This window comes from Neofelis nebulosa, chromosome 11 (genome assembly GCF_028018385.1).
Source record: "Neofelis nebulosa isolate mNeoNeb1 chromosome 11, mNeoNeb1.pri, whole genome shotgun sequence".
NCBI classification, from domain to species: Eukaryota; Metazoa; Chordata; class Mammalia; order Carnivora; family Felidae; genus Neofelis; species Neofelis nebulosa.
This window is the reverse complement of record NC_080792.1, coordinates 73782814-73809153: the sequence shown is the minus strand read 5'-3', so window position 1 is coordinate 73809153 and position 26340 is coordinate 73782814. Positions and strand designations below refer to the sequence as shown.

Sequence of the window (26340 nt, the reverse complement as noted above, 5' to 3'; positions counted from 1 at the left end):
TTACATGCCAGATACCGTGCTAAGTATTTGACAAGTACTATCTCCCTTAATACTAACAATCTCCACTCTAGAACACAAGTGCTATTACCATCTCCATGTTACATGAAGAAACTGATGGTTATAGAGGTTGTATAATTTATGCAGGGTTTCAAAGCTAATTAGAAGTGGCCATGCAATTCGAAATCTTGCGTCTGGTCAGAGTACTTTACTCAACTGCTACATAACACCATCTCTCACATGGGCTAGCCTTGCAGGGAATAATCAGTTAACTTACATCAAGTCCTTCCTCTTTCCAGTATCATCTGTGAAAGGCCACTTGAGAAGAGTGAAGGCCACATCCAGTTGGAAGGGTTTCCCATGACTAAACATCAAGTAAGATGTTGCAGTCACATTTTTATCCATTTCACACTCAAAACCAAGCTCCCAAATAACCCCTTCTGCAGCTGCCTCACTGTACATAGTCATCTTCATTCAGTCCATCCCAAAACAAATTCTGACAATGACACGTGAACTGCATATAGCTGGCTGGCTTACCAGGTCCTTTATGCAGTTGAATTTACAAGGTGACAGACACCAAGTTAAGATAAGTAAAGTTCCAGTTTGGGTGCCTCCATTTCCCTCCCCTGAATCCTGATCCACTGGCTGCCAAAGCCAGAAGGGGTCTCGGGTAGGGTGCTTAGTCATGGGGAAAGCTCTTGTGGTTGGCCCGGCAGAGGGGTAGGTTTCACTTCTTCACAATCTGAATGACATCCTCATCTTCCAACGTATGGTCTTTACCCACTTTTTGAGGATTGTGTTTCACAGACAGACCCCAGACCAGAGCGCTGTAGAGAAGGGAAATAAAAAAAATAGTCAGTGTAAATAATCACCTAGCTTCTACCCTATTTACCTGGATGCCACCTTTCTGCTCAGATTTAGCATTCTAGCTCTTAAGAACTATAGGCTTACAACAGCCAAAATCCCCTCTCCAGAGTCAAGGACCAAATTCAAAGCCCAGAGGTATTAGCTTTCCCGGCAGTATAGCACAATGGCACCTTCAGATACAAAGTGGCAAAAAATTTTGGAAGTTGTGTGGTTCCTCTTCTTCCAGAGCCAATTTAGGAAAGTCAAAGAGAAAAAACACGAATGAGAAATGTTACAAGACTAATTTAAAATTAAAAGGAAAAAATAAGGGTTATAGAAAAATACACTGAAATAATTCAGACTGAAAACTGATTCTTATACTGTCAGTTACAGACTGTTACTGAATACCAGTTTTTATTGGGTCTACTAAAACCATAAAGCACCTCCCTCCTCAGCCATGCTAGGAAAATTCTTCCTCCCTCCCAAGACACCGTAACTAGTATGTTCTCCTGATTTTTTGAATTTATGAAGATAATTTTTATCTACAGGCCTCCAATACTAAAAATTTGTTGTGCTAGTAACGGAAATTGAACAAAACATTAAGACCTGCCTCACAGAGGCTAAGAATTTTGTACCAAGCCATAAAAAAAGGTGGCCATGTTGTTATTATATGGTCTTTGCAACAAAACATCTTTAAAAACCTATGTTCCAAAAAGAAATCACTGAACGAGATTTCACTTTGTGGAAAACAGATAAATGACAGTTACAGATACAACACCATTAGTAAAACAAATATACATAAAATTTTTCAATGCACTAACAAGCAAGATAAATGCAAGGTGACCATTTTATAATCTTAAACTAGAAAACTAGTTTTTAATAATCATATTCAATGCCTGCGGCAATATCAGTGCCTCTTATTTTATTGATGGCAGTGTAAACAGGTTCAGCCCTTTTGGAGAGCAATGCACCAAAACATATCAAAGGCCATATTATTACTAATCCTAGGTTAAAGTAATTAAAAGGGAAAGGTCTGTGTATGAAGACAAGAAAACTATGTAAAGTAGCGAAAAATACAAAAAACATGGTTATAAAAATGATGTGAATCTTGCAACACACAGAAAACACATAGTAAATGATCAAAGGAAATGTACATGTGGTCAAGGACATAAAAAGAATGCAACAAGGACAAATGTTATAATTAGTAGGCCTAAAGCTGAATTTTTATTAAGATGGTTAAAATGCTCTTTGTTTCATCATCAAAAAAAAAAAGATGGGTGCCTTGGGTGGCTCAGTTCATTAAGCATCCAACTCTTGATATCGGCTCAAATCATGATCTCAAGGTTTGTGAGATTGAGCCCCGCATCAGGCTCTGCACTGACAGCCTGGAGCCTGCTTGGGATGCTCTTTCCCTCTCTCTCTGCCCCTTCCTAGTGCATGTGCTACAAAATTTTTTAACTTTAAAAATTAAAAAAAAGAAAGAAAACAGAAAAATAGCAACCAAACAAAATTCTGTTTGGTTTTTTTATTTTTTTATTTTTTAAATGTTTATTTTATTTCTGAGGGAGAGAGAGACAGAGCACAAGCAGGGGAGGGGCAGAGAGAGAAGGAGATACAGAATCCGAAGCAGGCTCCAGGCTGTCAGCACAGAACCTGATGCAGGGCTCAAATTCACAAACTGTGAGATCATGACCTGAGCTGAAGTCAGATGCTTAACCAGCTGAGCCACCCAGGCGCCCCTCTATTTGCTTTGATAGGTCTCTTCTCCAAAATATTTTTCTCCCTCCTCATTTAATTCCCTGGCTAACTTACAGTTCTCTAGAGGCTTAGAACAGCATCCTGCCACCATGGAAGGTAAGAATTATCTAGAAATCTATCACATTTGAAAACGGAAAATATCTAACTTCACAAGACTCTCCTGCATTAATTGAAATATATGCTAAAATATAATGGTTTGAGGATAGGAAAATTAGCACCTGCACATGGAATTTAGTTATTTTGGATTAAAGGAATGTCAAGCTTAATAAAGGTCTTCACTCTTCTAATATTCTTAGGATCAGCAACAAGTATTTTTATTTTTTATTTTTGTTTATTTTTCAGACAGAGACAGAGCATGAGCCAGGGAAAGGAAGAGAGAGGGAGAGAGAGAGAGATACAGAATCTGAGTCAGGCTCCAGCCTCTGACCTGTCAGCACAGAGGGTGACATGGGGCTTAAACTCGTAAACTGTGAGATCATGACCTCAGCTGAAGTCAGACATTTAACTGACTGAGCCACCAGGCACCCCAAGTATTTTTATTTTTTTAAGTATATTATTTTTTTTATTCTTTTACATTTATTTATTTTTGAGAGGCAGAGAGAGACAGAGTACAAGCAGGGGAGAGGGGGAGAGAGGGAGACACAGAATCTGAAGCAAGCTCCAGGCTCTGAGCTGTTAGCACAGAGCCCACTATGGGGCTCAAACCCACAAAACGTGAGATCATGACATGAGCTGAAGTCAGGTGCTTAACTGAGCCACCCAGGCACCCCAAGTTTTATTTTAACGTTTTTTATTTATTTTTGGGACAGAGAGAGACAGAGCATGAACGGGGGAGGGTCAGAGAGAGAGGTAGACACAGAATCGGAAACAGGCTCCAGGCTCTGAGCCATCAGCCCAGAGCCTGACGCGGGGCTCGAACTCACGGACCGCGAGATCGTGACCTGGCTGAAGTCGGACGCTTAACCGACTGCGCCACCCAGGCGCCCCACCCCAAGTTTTATTTTAATTTCAGTCAGTTAGCAGTGTCATATTACTTTCAGATGTACAATATAGTGATTCAACAATTCATACATCACCCAGTGCTCAACAAGACAAGTGTGCACTCCTTAATCCCAATCACCTATTTAACTCATCCCCCCACCTCCTAGACACCTCCCCTTTGGTAACCACATCAGTTTGTTTCTTATAATTAAGAGTCTGTTTCTTGGTTTCTCTCATTGGTTTTGTTTCTTAAATTCCACACGAGTGAAATCATATGGTATGTTTTTCTCTTATTTCACTTAGCATTATACCCTCTAGATTCATTCATATCATTGCAAATGGCAAGATTTCATTCCTTTTTATGGCCAAATAATATTCCAGTGCATGTATGTGTGTGTATACATCTTCTTTATCCATTCATCAATCAATGGACAAAAAACAAGTATTTTTAAAATGTCATTATTTCCATATTTTCCTGATCTTCTACAATGATTTTCTATTTTCTTCAATTTTAAAACAACTTTTTAAATTTCAGCCCATAGAGTTGAAAAGAACTATTCATAGATACTGTAATCCAGTTAGTTAAAATATTTCTCATAGGGTTATAGGTTGCAATTCTGAACTACTACATATATATATACGTATATATATACACGTGTATATATACACACGTATATATATATACGTGTATATACACACACGTATATATATATACGTGTATATACACACACGTATATATATACGTATATATATACACACACACACACACACACTAGAATTAAGTAAATAAGTAGATTAAGTAATGATAGCCAGGTTTCTCATGGTTGAAGAAAGATGTTAAAAATAAGAAAAAGGAGGGGCGCCTGGGTGGCGCAGTCGGTTAAGCGTCCGACTTCAGCCAGGTCACGATCTCGCGGTCCGTGAGTTCGAGCCCCGCGTCAGGCTCTGGGCTGATGGCTCGGAGCCTGGAGCCTGTTTCCGATTCTGTGTCTCCCTCTCTCTCTGCCCCTCCCCCGTTCATGCTCTGTCTCTCTCTGTCCCAAAAATAAATAAAAAAAAAACGTTGGAAAAAAAAAAATTAAAAAAAAAAAAAATAAGAAAAAGGAAAAGGCTTTAAAACAAACCCTGTGGTGTCGAACTGGAATCAGAGGTAACCATATAAGCTCACAGGTTTTTGTTTTTTATTTATGTATTTATGTATGTATGCATGTATTTATTTATTTATTTACGAAAGAGAAAGAAAAAATGTGTGTGTGTGTTTGTGTGTGTATCAGCAGGGGAGGGGCAGAGAGAGGGAGACAGAAGCACCATCAGTGCAGAGCCCAATGCAGGGCTTGATCTCCGACCATGAGATCACAACCTGAGCCGAAACGAGAATCGGATGCTTAACTGACTGAGCCACCCAGGCGTCCCTAAATTCATGGTTTTTAAGATAAGGATGCGAGGGTGGGTAAATAGATGGATAAATAGGAAGGACAAGAGAGATACAGAAATAAAGATGTAAGCATGGGTTAGTATCCATACATACACTTCCTAGCTGTCTGCTGAAACGGCCTATAAACAATGACAGCCCACTAACAATGAACACAGTTAGCACACACATCTTGTATACCAGGGCTTCTTGGAGAAGTGACTGATTCCAGGGGTGGTGCAGGGAAAAAATCATTATGAATCAGGAACATCTAGTAGTGCCAAAAAGTAAGGAAATGCTTAAAAAAAAAAAAAAAAAATGGCAGTTTACTAAAAGAACACAGGAGCCAACTGAAGGAGTTCCTAACTGCCAAACCTAGAACACTTTGAGTAACAAAATAATGGTAGTACTGGATTATGGCCCATGGAAAAAATACCCAAGAGCTCATACCAATATAATTATGAATTAAATTAATAGGAGAGAAGCAATAGCTCTAACTCACAGAACTCCAGTAAATAAATGTAAAATCAAAGAGGGAAATAAAGAATCACCATTAGACAAACAACACTGCAATAAAAGTTGCCGACAAACTCCACTGATAGGTACTAAAATCAGCAAGAGGAGAAACATGATTTGCATAGTCTCAGAGTAACTCCCCCAAAATATTTACCAAATACAAAGAAAGAAAAATACTATTTTTACAGTAAAGAATCCGAACCAACACCAACTTCACCAAGTGATTAAAGTAAATATCACTATCAATAGGATATACTGACATCATGATTCTTGTGATAGGATGCATTGAGGATATGTCATAGTTTTTGTGATATTCTTACCAAAAATGCATGTCACTTCAGTCGTGAGAGAACACTGAACAAACCCAAAGTGAGGGACATTCTACAGAATAACTGACCAGTACTCTTCATGTGCCAAGGTCATCAAAGACAGTGAAAGGCTAAAGAAATATTACTGGGAGACTGAAAAACTGGAAGACTAAGGAGAAGTAACAACTATATGCCACGTAGATTCCTGAAATACAAAATGGACACTGGTAGAAAAGGTATTAAAACTCAAATAAAGGGCACCTGGCTGGCTCAGTCACAAGAGCATGTGACTCATGGGGCGCCTGGGTGGCTCAGTCGGTTAAGCGTCCAACTCAGGCTCAGGCCATGATCTCACGGCTCGTGAGTTCAAGCCCTGCATTGGGCTCTGTGCTGACAGCTCAGAGCCTGGAGCCTGCTTCTGCTTCTGTGTCTCCTTTCTCTCTGCCCTAACCCACTCGCATTCTTTCTCTCTCTCTCAAAAATAAAATAAACATTAAAAAAAAAAAAAAAAAAAAGAAGAGCATGGGACTCTTGATCTCAGGGTTGTGAGTTCAAGCCCCATGTTTGGTGTAGGATTACTTAAATAAAAAAAATAAATAAATCTCAAATAAGGCCTAAAAATTAGTTAATACTATACCAATGCTAATTTCTATTCCTGATAACTGTACTATGGTTATGTGAGCTGGTAACATCAGAAATGTGGTGAGGGATATAAGGAAACTCTTTACCTAATTTTTCAACTTTTCTGTAAGTCTAAAATTAGCTCACTTAGCTCAAAATATAATGTTAGAATTTTTTTTTTTTTTCAGCCTGTTAGAATTTTTTTTTTTCAGCCTGTATCAGCAATGAAAAGTATATGAAAGAGATTTAGGGAAATTTACCCATGCTTAAGGTTTAGAGTGGGTCTCAGTAACCACTGGAGGCCAATATGATGCTGGCAAGAAGAATTCACATTTGTGTTTGCCAAGAGGAACATGAATTAACAGAATAAAGTCAGAGCCCTTTGTACTGTCAGCTCTCCTGACCCGATGAGGCTTCTAGAGCTCTTCCTGCTCCAACTTAGCATGGTTTTAGGAAGACATTGCAGAGTTCTAACCAAGCAAGCATTTCAGCAGTTTCCCTGATGCCCGTTTTCTTTAATGCTACCCTAAGAATTGGTAGTTAGTAGAATCAGTAGCTCCCATGGAAAAGAAGGCACTACATGCCCATGATACTTACTATTTAAATTCTTTGATAAGATTTTTGTGAATCTTCATGCAGAAATCCTCCACCGTGGTCCTAGAGTAAGGCAGTACCACTGGGGATGTATAATCTGGCAACTGGCCTTTGGGTTTGGTGTAACTAGGACAGAGAGGGAGCAGAGGTTGCTTACTTCTTGGAACGTTTCATGTGCTAAATGCAAATCAACCCTCCATCACCCCTGAGAAGATCAGACACAGATAACTTTCAACTTGAGGAAGAAAGTGCCCACAATATGGCCTGGCACATGATAGAAATTAATATACATGTATATTAATTATACAAGACAAATTATGTTAATGAGTTCCAGGAGGTATCATTTTAGGACAGTCTGGTTTAATTCCTACAGCAATATGACCCTTTCCACTAAGACTTACATCCTCACTAGCTTCAGATAGTCCCAGATCTTTTCCAATAGGTCGTCAAAATTCCAGCGGTGATGGGCAGAAATGGGGACACAGTGAGGCACCTTATAGATGATATCCAATTCCTCAATGGAGATCTGATCAATCTTATTCAATACATAAATACAAGGGATATAAACTCTACAGAAATAGAAGAAAATAAGACATTAGTCTGGAGCCTTTGACAAAACTCTCAGTGTGATTATTAGCATCTCCTTGCTCAGGACCCCAAATCAGAGATTCTCAAGAGGCACAAGAGGCAGATCAACCCCTCAATCCCTCCCCATGAAAGGCTTCCTACTAAAATAAGGTCAAATGTCTGAAAAAGTAAACTATGGGTTGAGAAGGAACAAAACTCAGGTCCTAGTCTGAGCCATGCAGCTAATTACTGAGAGATCATACTGCAATAGAAGAAACACAAGCTTTGGAGTCACACAGACTAAATCTACTCCCACCTTTGTCACTTCCTAGATGTAAGTCCCTGGGAAAGTCTCAGAGTCAATTTCCTACAAAGTTGTTTTATGAATTATAAATGTAAATAAACTTTTAATAACGTTTCATGATAATTTTTTAAATAAAAAACATAACATCTGGCAAAGTCACAATCCTAATGTCCAATCAATAGGGCAGCCAAGGCTACTAATTATTGATAGCAAGCCACAACTTCTCATGCTTCAAATGCCTCACTTATACAATGGCCTAACTCAAAGAATTAGCCTTTGCTTGTTTTCAAATGAAAATCAAATAAATCCATCCAACAAATAGAAACAAATGAACAGGAAAGCAACTAAAAAATATTATGCTCAATAAGAAACTCTTAAAAACTGAGAATAAACTGAGGGCTGATGGGGGTGTGGGAGGGAGGGGAGAGTGGGTGATGGATATTGAAGAGGGCATCTTTTGGGATAAGCACTGGGTGTTGTATGGAAACCAATTTGACAATAAATTTCATATATTTAAAACATAAATAAAAGGAAAAAATAAAAGTAAAAATAAAATTTAAAAAATAATAATAAAATAAAAAATAATAAAAAATAAAAAATATTATGCTCAAATGCCAGGAAAAAATTTTACAGTAGCTTAAATTATTATTTAATTTAAAATACTAATAATAGTACTTTTTCATGAAATAGGGCTTTAGCTACATACCCTTAGGTTACCCTTAGAGAGAACAGATACAGCCCAGTATGTTGAGTTCTACAGGATAGCCTACAGGCTTTCTCAGATGGATTAATTCTGGGACAGCAGATTGTGAACTACTCCCTTCCACCATTGTATGACACAGCTTAGGGGACAACCTAGTTCACAGCAAGTAACTGAAATGGGGAATTTAACCATCATAACCAAATTTAAGAGCAAAGAAGGATGTTAGAAATCAAAACCAATTTCAATTTACAAAAACCAAAATCAATTTACAGCTAACAAAACCAAGGCCCACTATTTATCTGAGATACTAGCACAGCTAGAGTTAAAATCAAGATATCCAGAATTAGAATATCCAGATTCATAATCCAATGTTTCCACTACAAGGCTTAAATTGAAACTCAAGCACCAGACTGTACATGTAGTCAGCACCTGTTTCCTTCCACCACGTCAATAAGGTCATCTGCTGTGGCATCACTACGCAGAGTCACATCAGCATTGTGAATTTTGTATTCAGCCAAAATGCTTTTCACAGTTTCAGCATCCAGCTCACTCTGAGGGCACTAAATGAGCACAGAAGACAGTAACTGGTCACAGAGCAAAAAAATCTCCCAAGAGTATCCATCATTGTACCCGAATAATTCTAGCTAAGGAGCAAGTTCATTTCTGAAGTCTGTTATCCTGGATGAGAGTAAATGACTTTTATTAGGAAATACTTGAAAACTAATAATCTTTCTAAACTCAAATGAAGGTGCTATAGACTGAATCACTCCCACCCCAATTCATATGTTGAAGTCCTAACCGCAGTATCTCAGAATGTGACCTTTAGGGTTAAAGATAGGGTCTTGAAAGAGTTAACTAAGTTAAAATGAGGTCATATGAATGAGCCCTAATTCAATGTGACTGATATCCTTACAAGAGAGGAAGATTAGGATACAGACACACAGAAGGAAGACCATCTGAAGACAAAAAGGGAAGACAGCCATCTACAAACCAAGGAGGGGCCTCGGAAGAAACCAACCCTGCTCGTACCTTGATCTCAGATACCCAGCACCTCTAGAATTAAGAGAAAATAAACTTTTTTTTAATTTTTTTTTTTAACGTTTTATTTATTTTTGAGACAGAGAGAGACAGAACATGAACGGGAGAGGGGGAGAGAGAGAGAGGGAGACACAGAATCGGAAGCAGGCTCCAGGCTCTGAGCCATCAGCCCAGAGCCCGACGCGGGGCTCGAACTCACAGACCGCGAGATAGTGACCTGAGCCGAAGTCGGCCGCTTAACTGACTGAGCCACCCAGGCGCCCCAAGAGAAAATAAACTTCTGTTGTTCAAGCCACCCAATCTATATAGCAGTTTTATGGCAGCCTTAGCAAAAAATTCAGAAATAATATGAAATGTTCAAATTCAATTATGACAGGATAACGGGAAAGATCTTTTGGTCAGGACAGCTTAACTTTATGCTAGTCATATTATCTGGACCTCTAGAATGTTAAATGTTGTAGGAAATTCTCAGACCTCAATTATATGACTTAGAAGCAAGCAGCATGGAGCAAACTGATTACTCCTCCAATATGAAGCATTTTCTTTACTTGGCTTCCAAGATTTCAAACTCTTCTGGTTCTCCTCCTTCTTTCTCTAAGAAGTCTTATCTGCTGGTTCTTCCTATCTCCCCAATCTATAATCATGGGGTGGGAGTTGGGGAGGAAGCTCCATCCCTGAACCTCTTTTCTATTTATACTTACTTCCTAGTGATCTCAGCTAAGCCCATGGCTCTACAGTTGCTAACCACCAAATTTGTACCTCCAGCCTTGATTATTCCTCATATGCCTATTTGATGGTAATACTTGGATGTCTCACTAGCATCTCAAACCGAATATCCTGATCTTCCCCTCCCCTCCAATCCTATCCTACCCAAAGTGCTACTATTTTAATAATAAGAGTCTATTTTTCCAGCTGAGGAAAAAATCTTATAGTCCTCTCTCTCACAACCCACATCCAAATCAGGTGTAATTCCTACCAGCTACTTCCAAAATCTTTTGACAACCAAGCACTTCTATCTCCCCCACTGTTACAACCCCACCAACACTCTCCATCCCTTTTCCCTAGTTTAATTTTTAGATTTATCATCATCTAATATTCTGTATGGACTCATTAATTTTGTTCGTTACTTTTCCACACAGAATGTAAGGACAGAGATTTCTGTCTATTTTGCTCCCTCTTCCAACCTCCCTCCCTTCCCAACAAGGGCCTAAAACAACATTTTGCCCATGGTAGGCGCTCTATAAATCTGTGTTGAATGAATGAAAACACTTGATATTAGTAGCCATCTACTTTATGCAAGCATTAAGACTGGTCTATACTCCCATACCATACCAAAAAATAACCTAAAAGAAGAAATGAAGTTGCAAAGGTAAGTCTGAGATTGATTCTTGTCCTACTCTGTCAGTCATTACAAGGTTGTTGTGTTACCTCAGTTAGTGCTAGAAGCCAGGTAATTTCCAAATGTCAACATCCTTCCACCCCAGTTCCTTCAGCAGCCTGTCCCACCCATGTCACCTCCACTTACGGTGGCTGTGAGATTAATGCCTCCTTTATCCTTCTTCTTAAAGCCAATGTTAGGGGGTTTGCTGTTCAAACGAATGCCAAAGCCTTCCAGCTCATTTTCAATTATCTTTTTATGCCCCAAAGGTTTCAGGACATCCAGAACAATCAGGATCAAGTTACATGTTCGGGCCACTGAAGAATGGAAAAAATAATTTATATGTAAGCAAAGGTCACTAAAGACTTAACTAAGCCAAATACTCAAAAGCTGGAGTATTGAGAGGGGTAGAATTCCATTTAGAAACAAAGGACTTTTTTTTCCTATTAATATAAAGACACACATGAAGTTCTTAAGGTTACCAAATTCTATCCCAGAAGTCAATTTGCAATGTATGCCTTGTTTTCTGCTGGTATCTCTAGAAGATGTGTTAACTTCTAGATACACTAGCAGAAAAACAAGTCAGAATGAAGATAAGAACCAGGCAATAACCAAATCCCTGAAAAAGTTTAGAAAGATTTAAAACAGTAAGAATTCTAAAAAAGATCATCTGCTTAGCATATTTTTAGTCAACTTTATTACCAGCATAATTATATACACATATATTACATATATATAATCAGTGTAATTTATAAAAAATAAACTGTGTCCATGTCATACAGTTTAATGACAAATATATATACCTGTATGGCCACCATAAGCAAGCAGGATACAGAACATTTCCATCACCTCTGAAATCAATCTTCCTCTTGATTCCCATTCAACTACTCATCTGCTTTCTGTCACATAGGTTAGTTTGGCAATTTTTAAAGTTTCATATACATGGAATAATACAAAATACAGTCTTTTGTTCCTGACCGTTTTAATTTAGCATAATGTTTCTGATATTCATCTACGAATAACTTTTAACATATGATTCTATAAATAGTTAAAATTAGTAATTCAATATAAAGGTAGAATAAAAACACTTTCAAACATGAAAAAAACAGAAAAATTTACCTATCAATTTATCTTTTTTCTGGTAGTTTACTAAAGAATGTGCTTCAGCAAAACAAAAATGACCCCCAAAAAGAACACCGACTCTAGGAAACAGAGGATTCCACACAACAACACAGAAGAAAGTCTCAGGATGACAGCCATGCAAAAGAGTTTAGCACTGCACTATCCAATATAGACTCCACTAGCCACCTGGGCTATTTAAATTTAAACAAATTAAAGTGAAAAAAAATTGAAATTCAGTTCCTTAGTCACATTAGGCACATTTAAAGCACTCATCAACCACACATGCTTAGGGGCTACCATACTGGAGAGCATAGATTCAGAACACTGCACTCCTGGACAGTGCTGATCTAGAAAGCAACCAATCCAGATTAAAGCAAGAAGACAGGGTGCCTGGCTGGCTCAGTCAGTAGAGCATGTGACTCTTGATCTCAGGGTTGTGAGTTCAACCCCCACCCTGCACGTGGAGCCTACTTAAAAAAGACAATAAAATTAAAAAGAAAGAAGACAGGGTACAGGACAGTAGTGTCAGGGTTGTGGGGAAAGAATGAAATCAGTAACTCTTGAGCTATATTTAAGTATCTAGAAAAATACCGATGGATAAGCATTTGATCTGTTAGAATATTTGAAAAATAGTAGCAAACACAGAAATGTAAATAAAACAAAACAATTACTAACTCCATGAAAAACAAATTTCAAAAACAGATTCAAGAGAAAAGAAGCGAAGTCACAACACACTACTTATCTTAGCATTGAACAAAAGTTATATATTCATTACATAATAATGTAAATTACAATTGATAAGTTAACTACAAACTGTGATATAATTTCTTTGAAAGACAAGGGGTAGGTGGGGACCTGGCTGGCTCAGTCAGTGAAGCAAGCGACTCTTAACCTTGGGGTTATAAATTCAAGCCCCATATTAGGTGTAGAGATTACTTAAAAATAAAATCTTGGGGCCCTTGGGTGGCTCAGTCAGTTAAGCATCCAACTTCAGCTTAGGTCATGATCTCACAGTTCGTGAGTTAGGGCCCCATATCAGGCTCTCTGCTGTCAGCGCAGTACTGGCCTCGGAAAACTGTGTTCCCCTCTCTCTCTGCTCTCCCGCTCACACGCGCACCTCTCTCTCTCAAATAAACATTAAACACAAAAAAATTTTTTAATAAAATCTTAAAAAAAAAATAGGAAAAGTTGTATGGAGTATAAGAGAGCTAATTCTCAACCATGACATGAAACCAACAGATGATATCTAAAATTAATTAATTAATCATGAAATGGCAATATAAGCATAATATTTAAAAATATGAAGGCAAGGGCGCCTGGGTGGCTCAGTCAGTTGAGCAACCAACTCTTGATTTCAGCTCAGGTCATGATCTCGCAGTTCTTGAGTTCAAGCCCCACATTAGGCTCTGTGCTATTGGTGCAGAGCCTGCTAGGGATTCCCCCTCTGCCCCTCCCTAGTTCACACGTGTGTTCTCTCTCTCTCTCTCTCTCTCTCTCTCTCTCTCAAAATAAATGAACTTTAAAAAAAAATGAAGGTAAAAAACAGAAAGAACCGTTGAAGAGTTGACAATATTTGCCAATGGGGAATGATGGTGGAGGTGAGGAGAGGTGGAGTAACAGATTGTTGCAATTTATGACTGGCCTTTTATAACACTTTTACTTTTTTTTAAATGTTTATTTATTTTTGAGAGAGAGAGAGAGATAACAAGCAGGGGAGGGGCAAAGACAGAGGGAGACACAGAATCCAAAGCAGGCTCCAGGCTCTAAGCTGTCAGCATAGAGCCCGAAGCAGGGCTTGAACTCACAAACCACGAGATCATGACCTGAGCAGAAGTTGACACTTAACCAACTGAGTCACCCAGGCACCCCTGTAACATTTTACTTTACATAAAAGAAGAAGGAAAGACATGGGTGGAAGTCAGGAAACCCGAGTTCTAGTTCTGAATCCTTCTGAATCTGCCACAAACAGTGCTACACTGGACTGAAGCACTTCACTTTTCCTGTCCTTAATGTTTCTCCTCAAATGGAGATCTGGATTGTTACTCTCCGAGGTCCCTTCAGGTTCTGACATTCTATTCCAGTAAGAAGTCAAGTAAAACTATGCCCTTCATTGTAGTAAAATCTCTAAGTCCAACAGTCCCCATCTAAAGCAACAGTACCTGATAAAGGGATGATATCCCAGAATGATGGCAGCCCTGGACCACTCACCTGCAATGACTTGACGGCCTCTGCCTTTCCCATCCTTGGCACCCTCAATGATACCTGGAAGATCCAGGAGCTGCAAGATTAAGGATGGGGAAAGGAGAGAAGGAAAAAAAAAAACAAACACAAAAAACAGTCATAAATCTAAACAGATCAAATAGAATAATTTATTTTTCAAGTACCCAAAATATAAAGGATTCGAATCTGATCTTCCTTATAAGCTGTGTATTACTTTACTATGCATCCAAATGTCAGCTACAAGTTTTTTATATACTTTACATCTAGTTTAAAATGTCTAACAACCCTGAGACCAGGATATTGGCTGAGGTTCATACAGGTTAAGTGATTTGCCCAAAATCACAGTCCAAATCAAGTAAGATCTTAATTTTCTGAAACCAATATTGCACTGTATGTTGGCTAACTAAAATTTAAATCAAAAAAAAAAAAAAAAAACCCTCACATTTTGAGGGCCAAACTCATTATTCTGCATTAGTATTCCCCTAATATTCCCCTTCTTTTCAGAAGGTTGAGCCCCCCACACCAATTCCTTACTGTAGACAATAGCCGGACCTTGATATTCACATGATACACTCAGAGCTTTGCCAATCTTCCAAATTGCCCAATTCACAAAAATTTCTGCAGTCATTCTTAAGCTGGTGAGCACAGAATAGTCACCTGTAAAACCTTTTTAAATGCAGATATCTGAGCCCCATCCTGCAAATTCTAATTTAGAAGAGCAAAGTTCACATGTTGATATGTACTTCAAAAGGCTCCATGGGTGACTCTGATGTGTGTTCCCAATTGAAAATGACTGCTCAGGGGCGCCTGGGTGGCGCAGTCGGTTGAGCGTCCGACTTCAGCCAGGTCACGATCTCGCGGTCCGTGAGTTCGAGCCCCGCGTCGGGCTCTGGGCTGATGGCTCGGAGCCTGGAGCCTGTTTCCGATTCTGTGTCTCCCTCTCTCTCTGCCCCTCCCCCGTTCATGCTCTGTCTCTCTCTGTCCCAAAAATAAATAAAAAAAAAAAAAAAAAAAAAAAAAAACGTTGAAAATGACTGCTCAAATGCCCAGAAAATGCAGTAAAGTAAAACTTCAGAGAAGTCCTACTGTGTATACCTAACAGTAAGAACATAAAAACCAACTTCATAGCACACAAATCAAATGCACATCTCAGCAAAATTGCAAACTATTAGTCACAAGCCCTTAAGAGTCCACTGAAAACAGTTAAGAGCATATACAAAATCTGAAAATACCAAGGGTCCACTGCATGGCCAATACTGAATTATCCACATAAATGGACAAGGAACAGAGTTGAAGCTCATCAAAACATCATTTAAAACTAGCTTTTGGGGCGCCTGGGTGGCTCAGTCGGTTAGGCGTCCGACTTCAGCTCAGGTCACGATCTCACGGTCCGTGAGTTCGAGCCCCGCGTCGGGCTCTGGGCTGATGGCTCAGAGCCTGGAGCCTGCTTCCGATTCTGTGTCTCCTTCTCTCTCTGCCCCTCCCCCGTTCATGCTCTGTCTCTCTCTGTCTCAAAAATAAATAAAACGTTAAAAAAATAATAAAAAAAACAAACAAAACAAAAAAAAACTAGCTTTTGCTATAAGCCCATCTGACCTTATAAAAACATACTTCACATTAAATAAACCACAATGAAAAAGAATTCAGAAGGTGTTTAAACAGTTCAACTTTTCCTTTCAAGAACCTACTCAAATCTCCCTATTCTTCACTACATAATAATGTTACCTTCTCTAAGACTAATATAACACAACAAAATCCTCTCTCTTCACAAAAGATAATGCATGTTGAATACATCAACCTTGTCTTGGAAACTTTAGTTACTCTGATTTACAAGGCTACATGGGAAGTAATAAGCACACCAGATCTTGATTTCTTTTTTTTTAATTTTTTTTTTCAACGTTTTTTATTTATTTTTGGAACAGAGAGAGACAGAGCGTGAACGGGGGAGGGGCAGAGAGAGAGAGGGAGACACAGAATCGGAAACAGGCTCCAGGCTCCGAGCCATCAGCCCGGAGCCCGACGCGGGGCTCGAACTCACAGACCGCGAGATCGTGACCTGGGTGAAGTTGGACGCTTAACCGACTGCGCCACCCAGGCGCCCCCAGATCTTGATTTCTAAACATCATTCTCCAATAAAAGAAACTAGAGTTCCTTCAGAAGTGGTTGACTTCAGGGCTAGAGCAGGGAAAAAAATCTAAGATTAGCATTGTCTTGCCAAAAAATAAGTACTCTCAAAAAGATGGGGGCTTATGGAAAAGAACACAAGAGCCAACCTGAAGGAGATCCTAATTGTCAAAACTGGAACAATACAAGTAGTAAAATAATGGCAGTACTGGACTATAACCCATAAAATAAATATCCATGAGCCTACATTGATACATACTATTGAATAAATAAGACAGAAAAATTCTTCCAAACAGAATTCCAATTAAAAACATGTAGTAGGAAAGAGAAAAAAAAAAGAATCACTATTAGGCCAGAAGCAGAGTAATAACTACTGCAGACAGGATCCACAGATGAACGCTAAAATGAGTGGGCAAGTTTGAGAAACAGGATTTGTATCTTCTCAAAGTACCTCCCCCAAGATACTTATTAACTACAAAAAGAAAGGTAATAACTTTTTAAAAAAGAAAGATAATAGCTTTACAGTAGAGAAATCCTACAGATACTAATGTATTTAACCAACCAATGCAGGTCAGCAACAGCATTTAAAACATGTAATCCCAGGGGTGCCTGGGTGGCTCAGTCGGTCGAGCGTCCGACTTCGGCTCAGGTCACGATCTCGCCGTTCATGAGTTCGAGCCCCGCGTCGGGCTCTGGGCTGATGGCTCAGAGCCTGGAGCCTGCTTCCGATTCTGTGTCTCCCTCTCTCTTTGCCCCTCCCCCGTTCATGCTCTGTCTCTCTCTGTCCCAAAATTAAATAAATGTTAAAAAAAATTTAAAAAACAAACAAACAAACAAAAAACAAAACAAAACATGTAATCCCATGATAAGATGCACTGAGAAGGACACACCCTCACTTCAGGGCATTCTTGCCAAAAATACATTAAAACCTCAGTCTAATTATGAGAAAATATCAGACAAACCCAAACTGAGGGACATTCTACAGAACAATTACTCAGTACTCTTTAAGTGTCAAGGTCTTAAAGGACAGGACAGAGTAATTATTACAGACAGCAGGAGAATGAACAAAAAGAACTAAATGCACCATGGAATGAAAAGGCATTTGGTGGGAAAATTGGTAAAAATCTGAAGTCTGTAGTTTAGTGATCACTGCATCTATATTAATCTATCCCTAATAATTCTTCTGTGATTATGTAGAATATTAACATAAGGGGCATCAAGATGAGTGATACAAGAGAACTTCAAAATAATTACGCTGAATGAAAGAAGCTAACCAAAAGAGAGTACGTTTATATTTACACATGGTCTTATTTATACACAACCTGTAAACTAATCTGCAATGACAAAATATAAATAAGTAATTGCTTGGAGATGAAGGGGACCATGAGGGAGGGGGCATTTGGAAATTTCTGGGGTTGGTATGTTCATGATCTTGATTGTGGTGATGTTTTCACCAGTATATAGCTATGTCAAAACTAACTAAATTTTATAGTTTATCTAGTCTATTGTATGTAAATTATACCTCAATAAAGAGGTTTGAAAAAACAAAAAGTTCATCATCAGTTGTTCCTAGAAATTAAGTCTAGAGTCTACTTCAACTCTCCCAAAGAGTCTATAATCTAACACTTAGTAAATCTTTCTGCTATATGTATTATATATGATACATATAATATATATAATTATATATTATACTTAATTATATAATCATAATCTAGTTATATATTTTACACAATATATATTCTATATAATTATATAAGCATAATATATACATTATATATATATACATAACATAAGCAAAAGGCTTTACTATATACACTGAACCTCGCTGATGCTATCAAAAACTCAAAAGGAAAATCCATCTGGATAATCTAAAACTCTTAAACAGAATATGACTATATTATCATATAAAAGAGCATCTGAAAGAGAATATTACACTGAGAGAAAAGAACACAAGTTTTCTACCTATGGCAGCTAAAACGCAGGGGAAAATTTATTGAGGCCCTAGAAAAGTAAAAACAACTTAATTTTAGCTTGTCTTGAGAGGGAAATACCTTTAAGGTTAGAATGAACCAGTTAAATGTGGCAACTAAATTTCAGACAATATCAAGGCCCATTTAGGGTGATATGGCTATAGACGTGGCAATCAAATTTCATTCAATAAAATAACCCATGCTTAACATATCTGAATTTCATATTACAACCAAGAGATAAGAAAAGAATAAATATTTGTTTAAATCATGAAACTGTAGGATTTTAAGAATTCAATGTTAAACTAATTCAAACTCAAATGCCTTTAGAGGTTAAAGCAACTAACTTAAATATGCAAATCAATTATATACATAGAACAACAGGAGTGCTAGGGACACTAGCAAGGTGAAAACAAGCCCCATAATTTTAAAAACTGAACATCCTCTCTGCAGGCTAATCTCCGCCTATGTGATACATCAATTTTCTTTATAACATCCCTGGTAAGTAGTGGTTCAGTCACCTACAGACGTAGTAATTCTTTGTCTCAGGAGGTACCATTCCATTTTTAGACACCTTTACTATTAAAAAACATCATCCTTCCTAACAAAAAACCCAGAAATCTCCCTCCTTATAATTCTTAGTAGTAAATGGTTCTAACTTTGTACGCCTCTCCCTTCCAAGTCACAGATAATGAGTGCTCTGCCACAAAACAACCATTTAAAAAACATTCGAGGGCAGTCATCTTAATCCTGTTGTGTACTCCTTAACTTGGTTTCTGGAGAAAGTCAGAAGGGAAGGAAAAAGAGAGGAGAGTGCATAGGCAGAAAAGAAAGCACCATGCAAAAAAGGGGGAAAACACCTAAAAGGTCAGGAGACACCGAAATGAATGCTTTGTGGGAAACACAAGTAAAGAGAGGGGCTAAGTAACTCTTTATTCTGATACACTCAGAAGCCCTAAAAGAGATGTCAATGGCATCTCATCAGGGAAGAGGTTATTCTAGGAGCTGCCAAAACTGTTATTATCAGTAAGACTCTGAAACAAGATGCAATCAAGCAGTGGTCCAGATATGCCCAAGCATCCTCACTCTTATTATATACATTTGAACATGGAGTACCAGAAAGATCTGCATGGGCACCTAACCAGCAGGAAAAAAAAAAAAGCCATTGAAAATACTACCAGGTGGAACTCCTGGATGGCTCAGTTAAGTGTCAATTTAGGTTCATGTCATGATCTCAAGGTTCATGAGTTCATGCCCTGCATCGGGCTCTCTGCTGTCAGCTGTCAGAGCCTACTTCGGATCTTCTGTCTCCCTCTGGATCTGCACCCGCCTCCCCACCCCGCTTCCCCGCCCACCAGCTAGTGCTAGCACGCACACACTCTCTCTCTCTCTCTCAAAAATAAATAAACATTATGGGGCACCTGGGTGGCTCGGTCAGTTAAGCGTCCAACTTCCTCTCAGGTCATGATCTCACTGCTTGTGAGTTCAAGCCCTGCGTCGGGCTCTGTGCTGACAGCTCAGAGCTTGGAGCCTGCTTCAGATTCTGTGACTCCCTCTCTCTCTCTACCCCTCCCCTGCTCATACTCTGTCTCTCTCTCTCAAAAAATAAATAAACGTTAAAAAAAAAAATTTTTTTTTTTTTTTTTTGGGGGCGCCTGGGTGGCTTGGTCGGTTAAGCGTCTGACTTCGGCTCAGGTCATGATCTCACGGTCCGTGAGTTCGAGCCCCGCGTCGGGCTCTGTGCTGACAGCTCAGAGCCTGGAGCCTGTTTCCGATTCTGTGTCTCCCTCTCTCTCTGCTCCTCCCCTGTTCATGCTCTGTCTCTCTCTGTCTCAAAAATAAATAAAGGTTAAAAAAAAAATTTTTTTTAATGTTGATTTAAAAAAAAAAAAATTTTTTTTAATAAATAAACATTAAAAAAAAGGAAAGAAGATATTACCAAGATACTGGTCCCTTCCTACTTCAGATTCTATAATAAAGAAGTATGAATACACTTTACAACTCTCTGCATAGCTCAGCAAGAGGGAAAACAAATGCTTATACCAAGAGTTCCCTAACAATGAGCCAAGGTACTCTGTGGCACCACAGAGAACTCAGAGTCCCATGGGATATTCTAAATTTTCAAGAGAAACAGCAATTCTTGATATATGTCAGACAATGAGGAAACTACTAGCTCCACATACTTCACAATTTCAACACTACAGCCTACTACACTGCTTTCAATTATGTCAGATCGAAATTTTGGGAAGTTAGATTTTTCATCAGTGGCTATAATAAAAAGCACCACACAAAAATCAATGTGGAAAAGGAAACAAATGTGGTGGTATCCAATCTGATTCCATGGTTTGAGAAGTTATGTGGTACCCAACAGTGTACACATCCCATTAATAAATAACTGTAGCTGTAAGGACATAAATACTTAGGTTGTTGCTTGGACCTAACAAACTGAACAATTAGGTATTTATTTTGGCCTGGAGTGCCATGAAAAATTACTGAGAGAAGAAAAGTTGTCAGGAAATAATTACTAAGACACTAAGAGTACTGTGAATCAAGCAAGTCTGGGAACCTCCAGCCTAGATTCAAATGTCATAGAATTCAGAATCTTAAAAAATAAATAAATAAATAAATAAAAAATCAGAATCTTGCTTTCTTAGCTGTGCAGCCAACAAGAATATGTTCCGTTATATCTTACATTTATGTACACCTTCTTTCATACCCAAAGGAACTCTTCATTCGGGAGCCCTAAACCTATCATCTATCTAAGAAAAACTCAGGACACTAACTTCATCAGGCCTCACAGATAAGAATTATCTTCCAAAAAGGATTTTATCATGTTATTTCTTTTTTTAAAAGCTTCTGATGGTTCCTAGCTACATATAAGATAAAATTCAACTTCCTTAGCAGGCACAGAAGGGCCTTCATAATTAAGCTCCAACCTACTTTTCCGGATTCAGTTTCTACCACTCCTGTCCACACCTAAGCTTGCACCACAGCAAGCTATTTACCATTATGGCTGCCTGAAATTGCCCTTTACCTTCTCTGGCTGATAAAATTCTTTTTTTTTTTTTTTCAACGTTTTTAATTTATTTTTGGGACAGAGAGAGACAGAGCATGAACGGGGGAGGGGCAGAGAGAGAGGGAGACACAGAATCGGAAACAGGCTCCAGGCTCCGAGCCATCAGCCCAGAGCCTGACGCGGGGCTCGAACTCACGGACCGCGAGATCGTGACCTGGCTGAAGTCGGACACTTAACCGACTGTGCCACCCAGGCGCCCCCTGGCTGATAAAATTCTACTTGAACTTCAAGACCCACCTCCACTGTCATTTTCTTTTCTTTTTTTTTTTTTAACGTTTATTTATTTTGTGAGAGAGAGAGATAGTCAGTCCAAGGCACAGAGCCCAACATGGGGTTCAATCCTACTAACCATGAGACCATGACCTAAGCCAAAATCAAGAGTCAGACGCTCAACTGACTGAGCCACCCAGACACTCCTCCATTGTCATTTTCTACACGAAGCTTTTTTAGTTCTACCAGACCTTCCCCCAATATACTCAGGTGAAAAAGCAGTCCCTTCTTTCTATGTGTTTTGACAGGCACTATCCCACTGTATTACTGTCTGTATGTACTACTCTATCATGTTTGCTAGATAGAAAGGGCCTAGTAGTTCAAAGGTTAGGCCTGGCATACGCACAGCTTCCCATAAGTGCTTTTTAAATTAACGAAAGACTGGATTTCTTCCCTTCTGTGGCCTGCAGGCCTGACTCACCTGGATCTTGGCACCTTTGTATCTGATGACACCAGGCACAGTGGTCAGAGTAGTGAACTCATAAGCTGCCACCTCAGAATATACTCCCGCCAGGTTGCTAAGTAGTGTTGACTTCCCCACTGATGGAAAACCCACAAAACCAATTCGAGCATCACCTGTCTTGGCCACATCAAAACCTAAAACATCAATAAATATCAAAAAGAAGAGGAAAGTTATCTCTTAAAATGTTGAGATTCAGGTAATTCCTTTCACATTCTAGTAGTCTATCCATCTAGGACATATTTCTCCAGCTTTCTACAGTTTACCTTTCCAGAACTTAAGCACACAAAATTTTCCCTAGAGCAATTAACATGGAATATTTACTTAGAAACTTTATTCTTCACTGTTATATACATTTCTAGCACCCATAGTATTTTAGGCTCGAAGGTTATATAATAATTGATCTAAAAAATGGGTTTCTTTTTTGTCTTACAAACTCTAAGAACTGTATGATTAACTAGGTTTGCTTTCCTTTTTTTTTTTTTTTTTGGTAATGGCTGCAAACAAGTTCAAAGGCAAATTTATGGCCCTCCTCTAGGAAGTGTACAGACTTTATGACATTATTTTTGGTCCCAACTTTATCTCTCTTGGCTTCAACTTATTCTTCCTACTTACATTTCCCTTTGCATCAATATCCTTATTTTTTATTTTGTTGATGTATGTATGTACATATTCCTGTAAGCCAATGAAAACCTCTTTGGGATCAATACAAGATATACATAAGGGCTCCTGTCTGGCTGTCTTTTTTTCTTTTTTTAAACCTTTTATTGAAGCATAAAGATACACATAGAAAAGTGTCTGATTATCACAAGGCAAACCAGCTAAGTAATCAGCATCCACCACAAGAAATCATATTCACCATCTTCAGAAGCCCCCTCATCCCCCAATCCTGCTATTACTGACAAAAGAATAACTGCCATTCTGACTTCTATGACAACAGATCAGTCCCATTTGATTTCTCATTTTGGTCCAGCATTCCATTTTATAAATATAATATATCACAATGTACTTAACTATTCTGTTGATGGTCATCTGGGAGTTTTCTGCTTGGGATTAAGAACAAGTCTGTACATTTCTTTTGATGACTATATGTATGCATTTTTGATAGGCTTGCCCCCAGAAGTAGAACTCCTGGGACATAGGTTATGCCTACATTCTGAGAAAAGCATACATACAATTCTTGATGTTGGGGTCGTGAGTTCGGGCCCCATTGGGTGTAGAGATTACAAACATAAATAAATAAACTTTAAAAAAAGATATATAGGGGCGCCTGGGTAGCTCAGTCGGTTGAGCGATCGACTTCAGGTCAGGTCATGATCTCATGGTTTGTGAGTTCAAGCCTCGCGTCGGGCTCTGTGCTGACAGCTCAGAGCCTGGAGCCTGCTTCTGATTCTGTGTCTCCCTCTTTCTCTGCCCCTCCCCCACTCATGCTCTGTCTCTCTCTGTCTCAGAAATAAACATAAAAAAATTTTTTTAAATAAAAAGATACATATAGAACCCTAGTTCATTACCTAGAAAATACTCATTTGCCTTTGAAATCAGCAGACTGAAATAAGCACAGCTCAAGAATTTAGAATTAGAAAATACAAATCTACCTTGATAGACTTTTTTAAAGATTTTTGTTTTAATTAATTACTTATTTGTTTGTTTGTTCTGAGAGGGAGAGTGAGCAAGCAGGGGAGGGGCAGAAAGAGAGGAGAGAAAGAATCCCAAGCAGACTCCGCAGTGTCGGAGCAGAGCCCGATGTGGGGCTTGAACCCACAAACCGTGAGATCATGACCTGAACTGAAATCAAGAGTCGGATGTTCAACTGACTGAGCCACCCAGGCACCCCTAAGGTTTTATTTTTAAGTAATCTCTACACCCAATGTGGGGCTCAAACTCACAACCCCAAGATCAAGAGTCACATTCTCTACTAACTGAGCCAACCAGGAGCACCTACTTTGATAGAAATTTTTTAATTATTTTTAAACCATACAGCTATATTATTTTGATAGAAAATACACCAAAAAAACCCAAACCAAAACAAACCAATGCTTAAGAAAAACACAAACCTTCTCCTGGCCCACCACCACCACCACCTTTGGGGGTAATGAGTTCTCTACGAAGCTTAGCAAGGCGAGCCTTAAGCAGCCCTAGGTGGTGTGCTGTGGCCTTGTTCTTTTGAGTCCGAGCCATCTGTAAGGGAGGAATCACAGTCATAAATGAGAAGCAGTTCCCACAGGGTAAAATATCCAGAATGAATGCTCCCTCAAATCTGAATGATTTTTTTCCAGATCCTACTGTCAGTATACCCATTTTAGTCAGACTTAAAAAAAGGGGGGGGGGGGGTGTAAAAATCCATTCTCTTCATCACCCAGCCCATTCTCACTACAGAACAAACAACTGAGGCCCAAAAAGAAGACATGACCAAGGTCATTACAATTAGCATTCACAGATCAGACTAAAACTGAGCTGTGGATTCCTTTTCCAATGCTTGTACCTGATATGCACCGTCTGATACAGGGTCACCACTTTCCCGATTTTAAAGAGCTCTGAGCACCTCAGACAATACAATCACATAGTAATTCGTGTGGAATCAACAGCTACCACAGATGTTATCCCAGATCCATTCCCGGGAGCAATACTCTGGGAAATTCAGCCATCAAGTAGAGATTGGGTGAAAGGGAGAAGGGTTTTGAACGCTGAAGAAAGATACTAAACGAAGTACGTGAGCTGGTCAGGGCTGGACCACAGAGAGGAAGAGGATCCGGTGTTGACCACAGAAAAGGAAGACTGAGAGGAACGATGTTCGGACAGGAGCCGAACACTGGAACGGGGTACCGACCAAGGTGCAAGGTCCGAGCTAAGGGGAGGCGGGGGGCTCCGGCGGAGGCTGAGGGGAGTAGGGGGACACGGGGCCGGGCTGAGAGGAGTCGGAGAACGCAGGCCCGGTCCTGACGCGGCTGAAGGGAGTACAGGCAAGGGCAACACTGCCGAAAAAGGAACGCTCCGACAGAGAGTGAAGCGCCAGCTGTGCCCATTACCTCGGCTTCGATCTCCGCGATCTTGGCTAAGGTGCTGCTCATGGCGGCGAGTCACCGGGGGGCGTAGTGGCCTGCACACAGCCTACCTCCCCTCACACAGCCGCCTGCGGCCCTGCTAAGGCCACCAGGCGTTACTGCAGCGCGCAAGCGTGGTACTTCCTACTTCTCGCGAGAGACTTCGCGCAAGGTTCACCGCGAGATGTACAGCTTGGGGTAATCTCCTCCCCTTCAATCAACCCCGCCCCGTCCCGCGAGCCAGCGCGGTGTCATAGAGCCCGCGGGAGCGGGGGCCAGAGAGGCCGACCTGGTCTGTACCTCCCCGAGCGCGCGGAGGGTCGCGCGCCGCTCGGCCCCGCCCCACCGGACCTGCGCCCACGTACTCTTCCGCGCCCGGCCCCCCCGCGCGTGGTGTGTGATAGTGGCTTCTGGTTACTGCCGGACAGAGCCGCAGCCCTCCGACCTTGGGCGTCAACGCCCGGCGTGAGTGAAAAGCTCACTCAAACCATCTACTTCTCTTCCTCACCAGCACCTACGGGTCCGGAGGCCCCTTTTCACAGCTGGGGACAGACCCCGGCGAACCCCTCGGCCTCCTAGGTTGAATAGAGACTGATCTTCGGCCTGTCTCGCCCTCTTGGAAAAAGAAAATGCCCCCTTTCAGTCATTCAAAACTATATTTAGATGTCTTGTTTTGTCTGTCCCTAACCCCGAGTGCAGTGTGTGGCACATGGTGAACCTGCAATAAGTGCATGGTTGAATGGATAAATGTCAGTACCAGTGTTTGTAACATAGCTTGTAATACTGAAAACTATGAAACTATGTTAAAGGCCTATCAGTAGGGAAATGGATAAATAACGTAAAACACTATTTGAGCCATTAAAACAGATCTGTGAGGTCTGACTGGAAAGATGTACGGGACATACTGTTTAAAAATGAATAAATAACCACCTACGTTGTGATCCCATTTATGTTATTTTTTTTAATGAGGTGTTTATATAGGTATACGTGTATGAAAGTGCATTGTTTAAAGGTCTGAATAAAAGGATACAGTCTCAA

General features: G+C 39.8%; 1 protein-coding gene across 2 annotated transcripts; it reads right to left on the bottom strand.

Annotated features, from left to right (window-relative positions):
* Positions 1-185: 185 nt before the first annotated feature.
* Positions 186-25453, bottom strand: DRG1 (developmentally regulated GTP binding protein 1). Of its 2 annotated transcripts, none has more exons than XM_058690877.1 (9): positions 25288-25450; positions 24316-24439; positions 22223-22398; positions 14353-14422; positions 11170-11339; positions 9036-9166; positions 7434-7601; positions 7036-7158; positions 186-824 (listed from the first exon to the last, which is right to left on the bottom strand). In XM_058690877.1, the coding sequence occupies exons 1-9, from the start codon at positions 25327-25329 to the stop codon at positions 725-727; spliced, it is 1104 nt and encodes a 367-aa protein (XP_058546860.1). In that variant the 5' UTR covers positions 25330-25450; the 3' UTR covers positions 186-724. The 2 variants fall into 2 exon arrangements, with proteins under 2 accessions (XP_058546860.1, XP_058546862.1); XM_058690879.1 differs by lacking the exon at positions 186-824 and adding an exon at positions 5240-5291 and having other exon boundaries at positions 25288-25453.
* Positions 25454-26340: the final 887 nt, after the last annotated feature.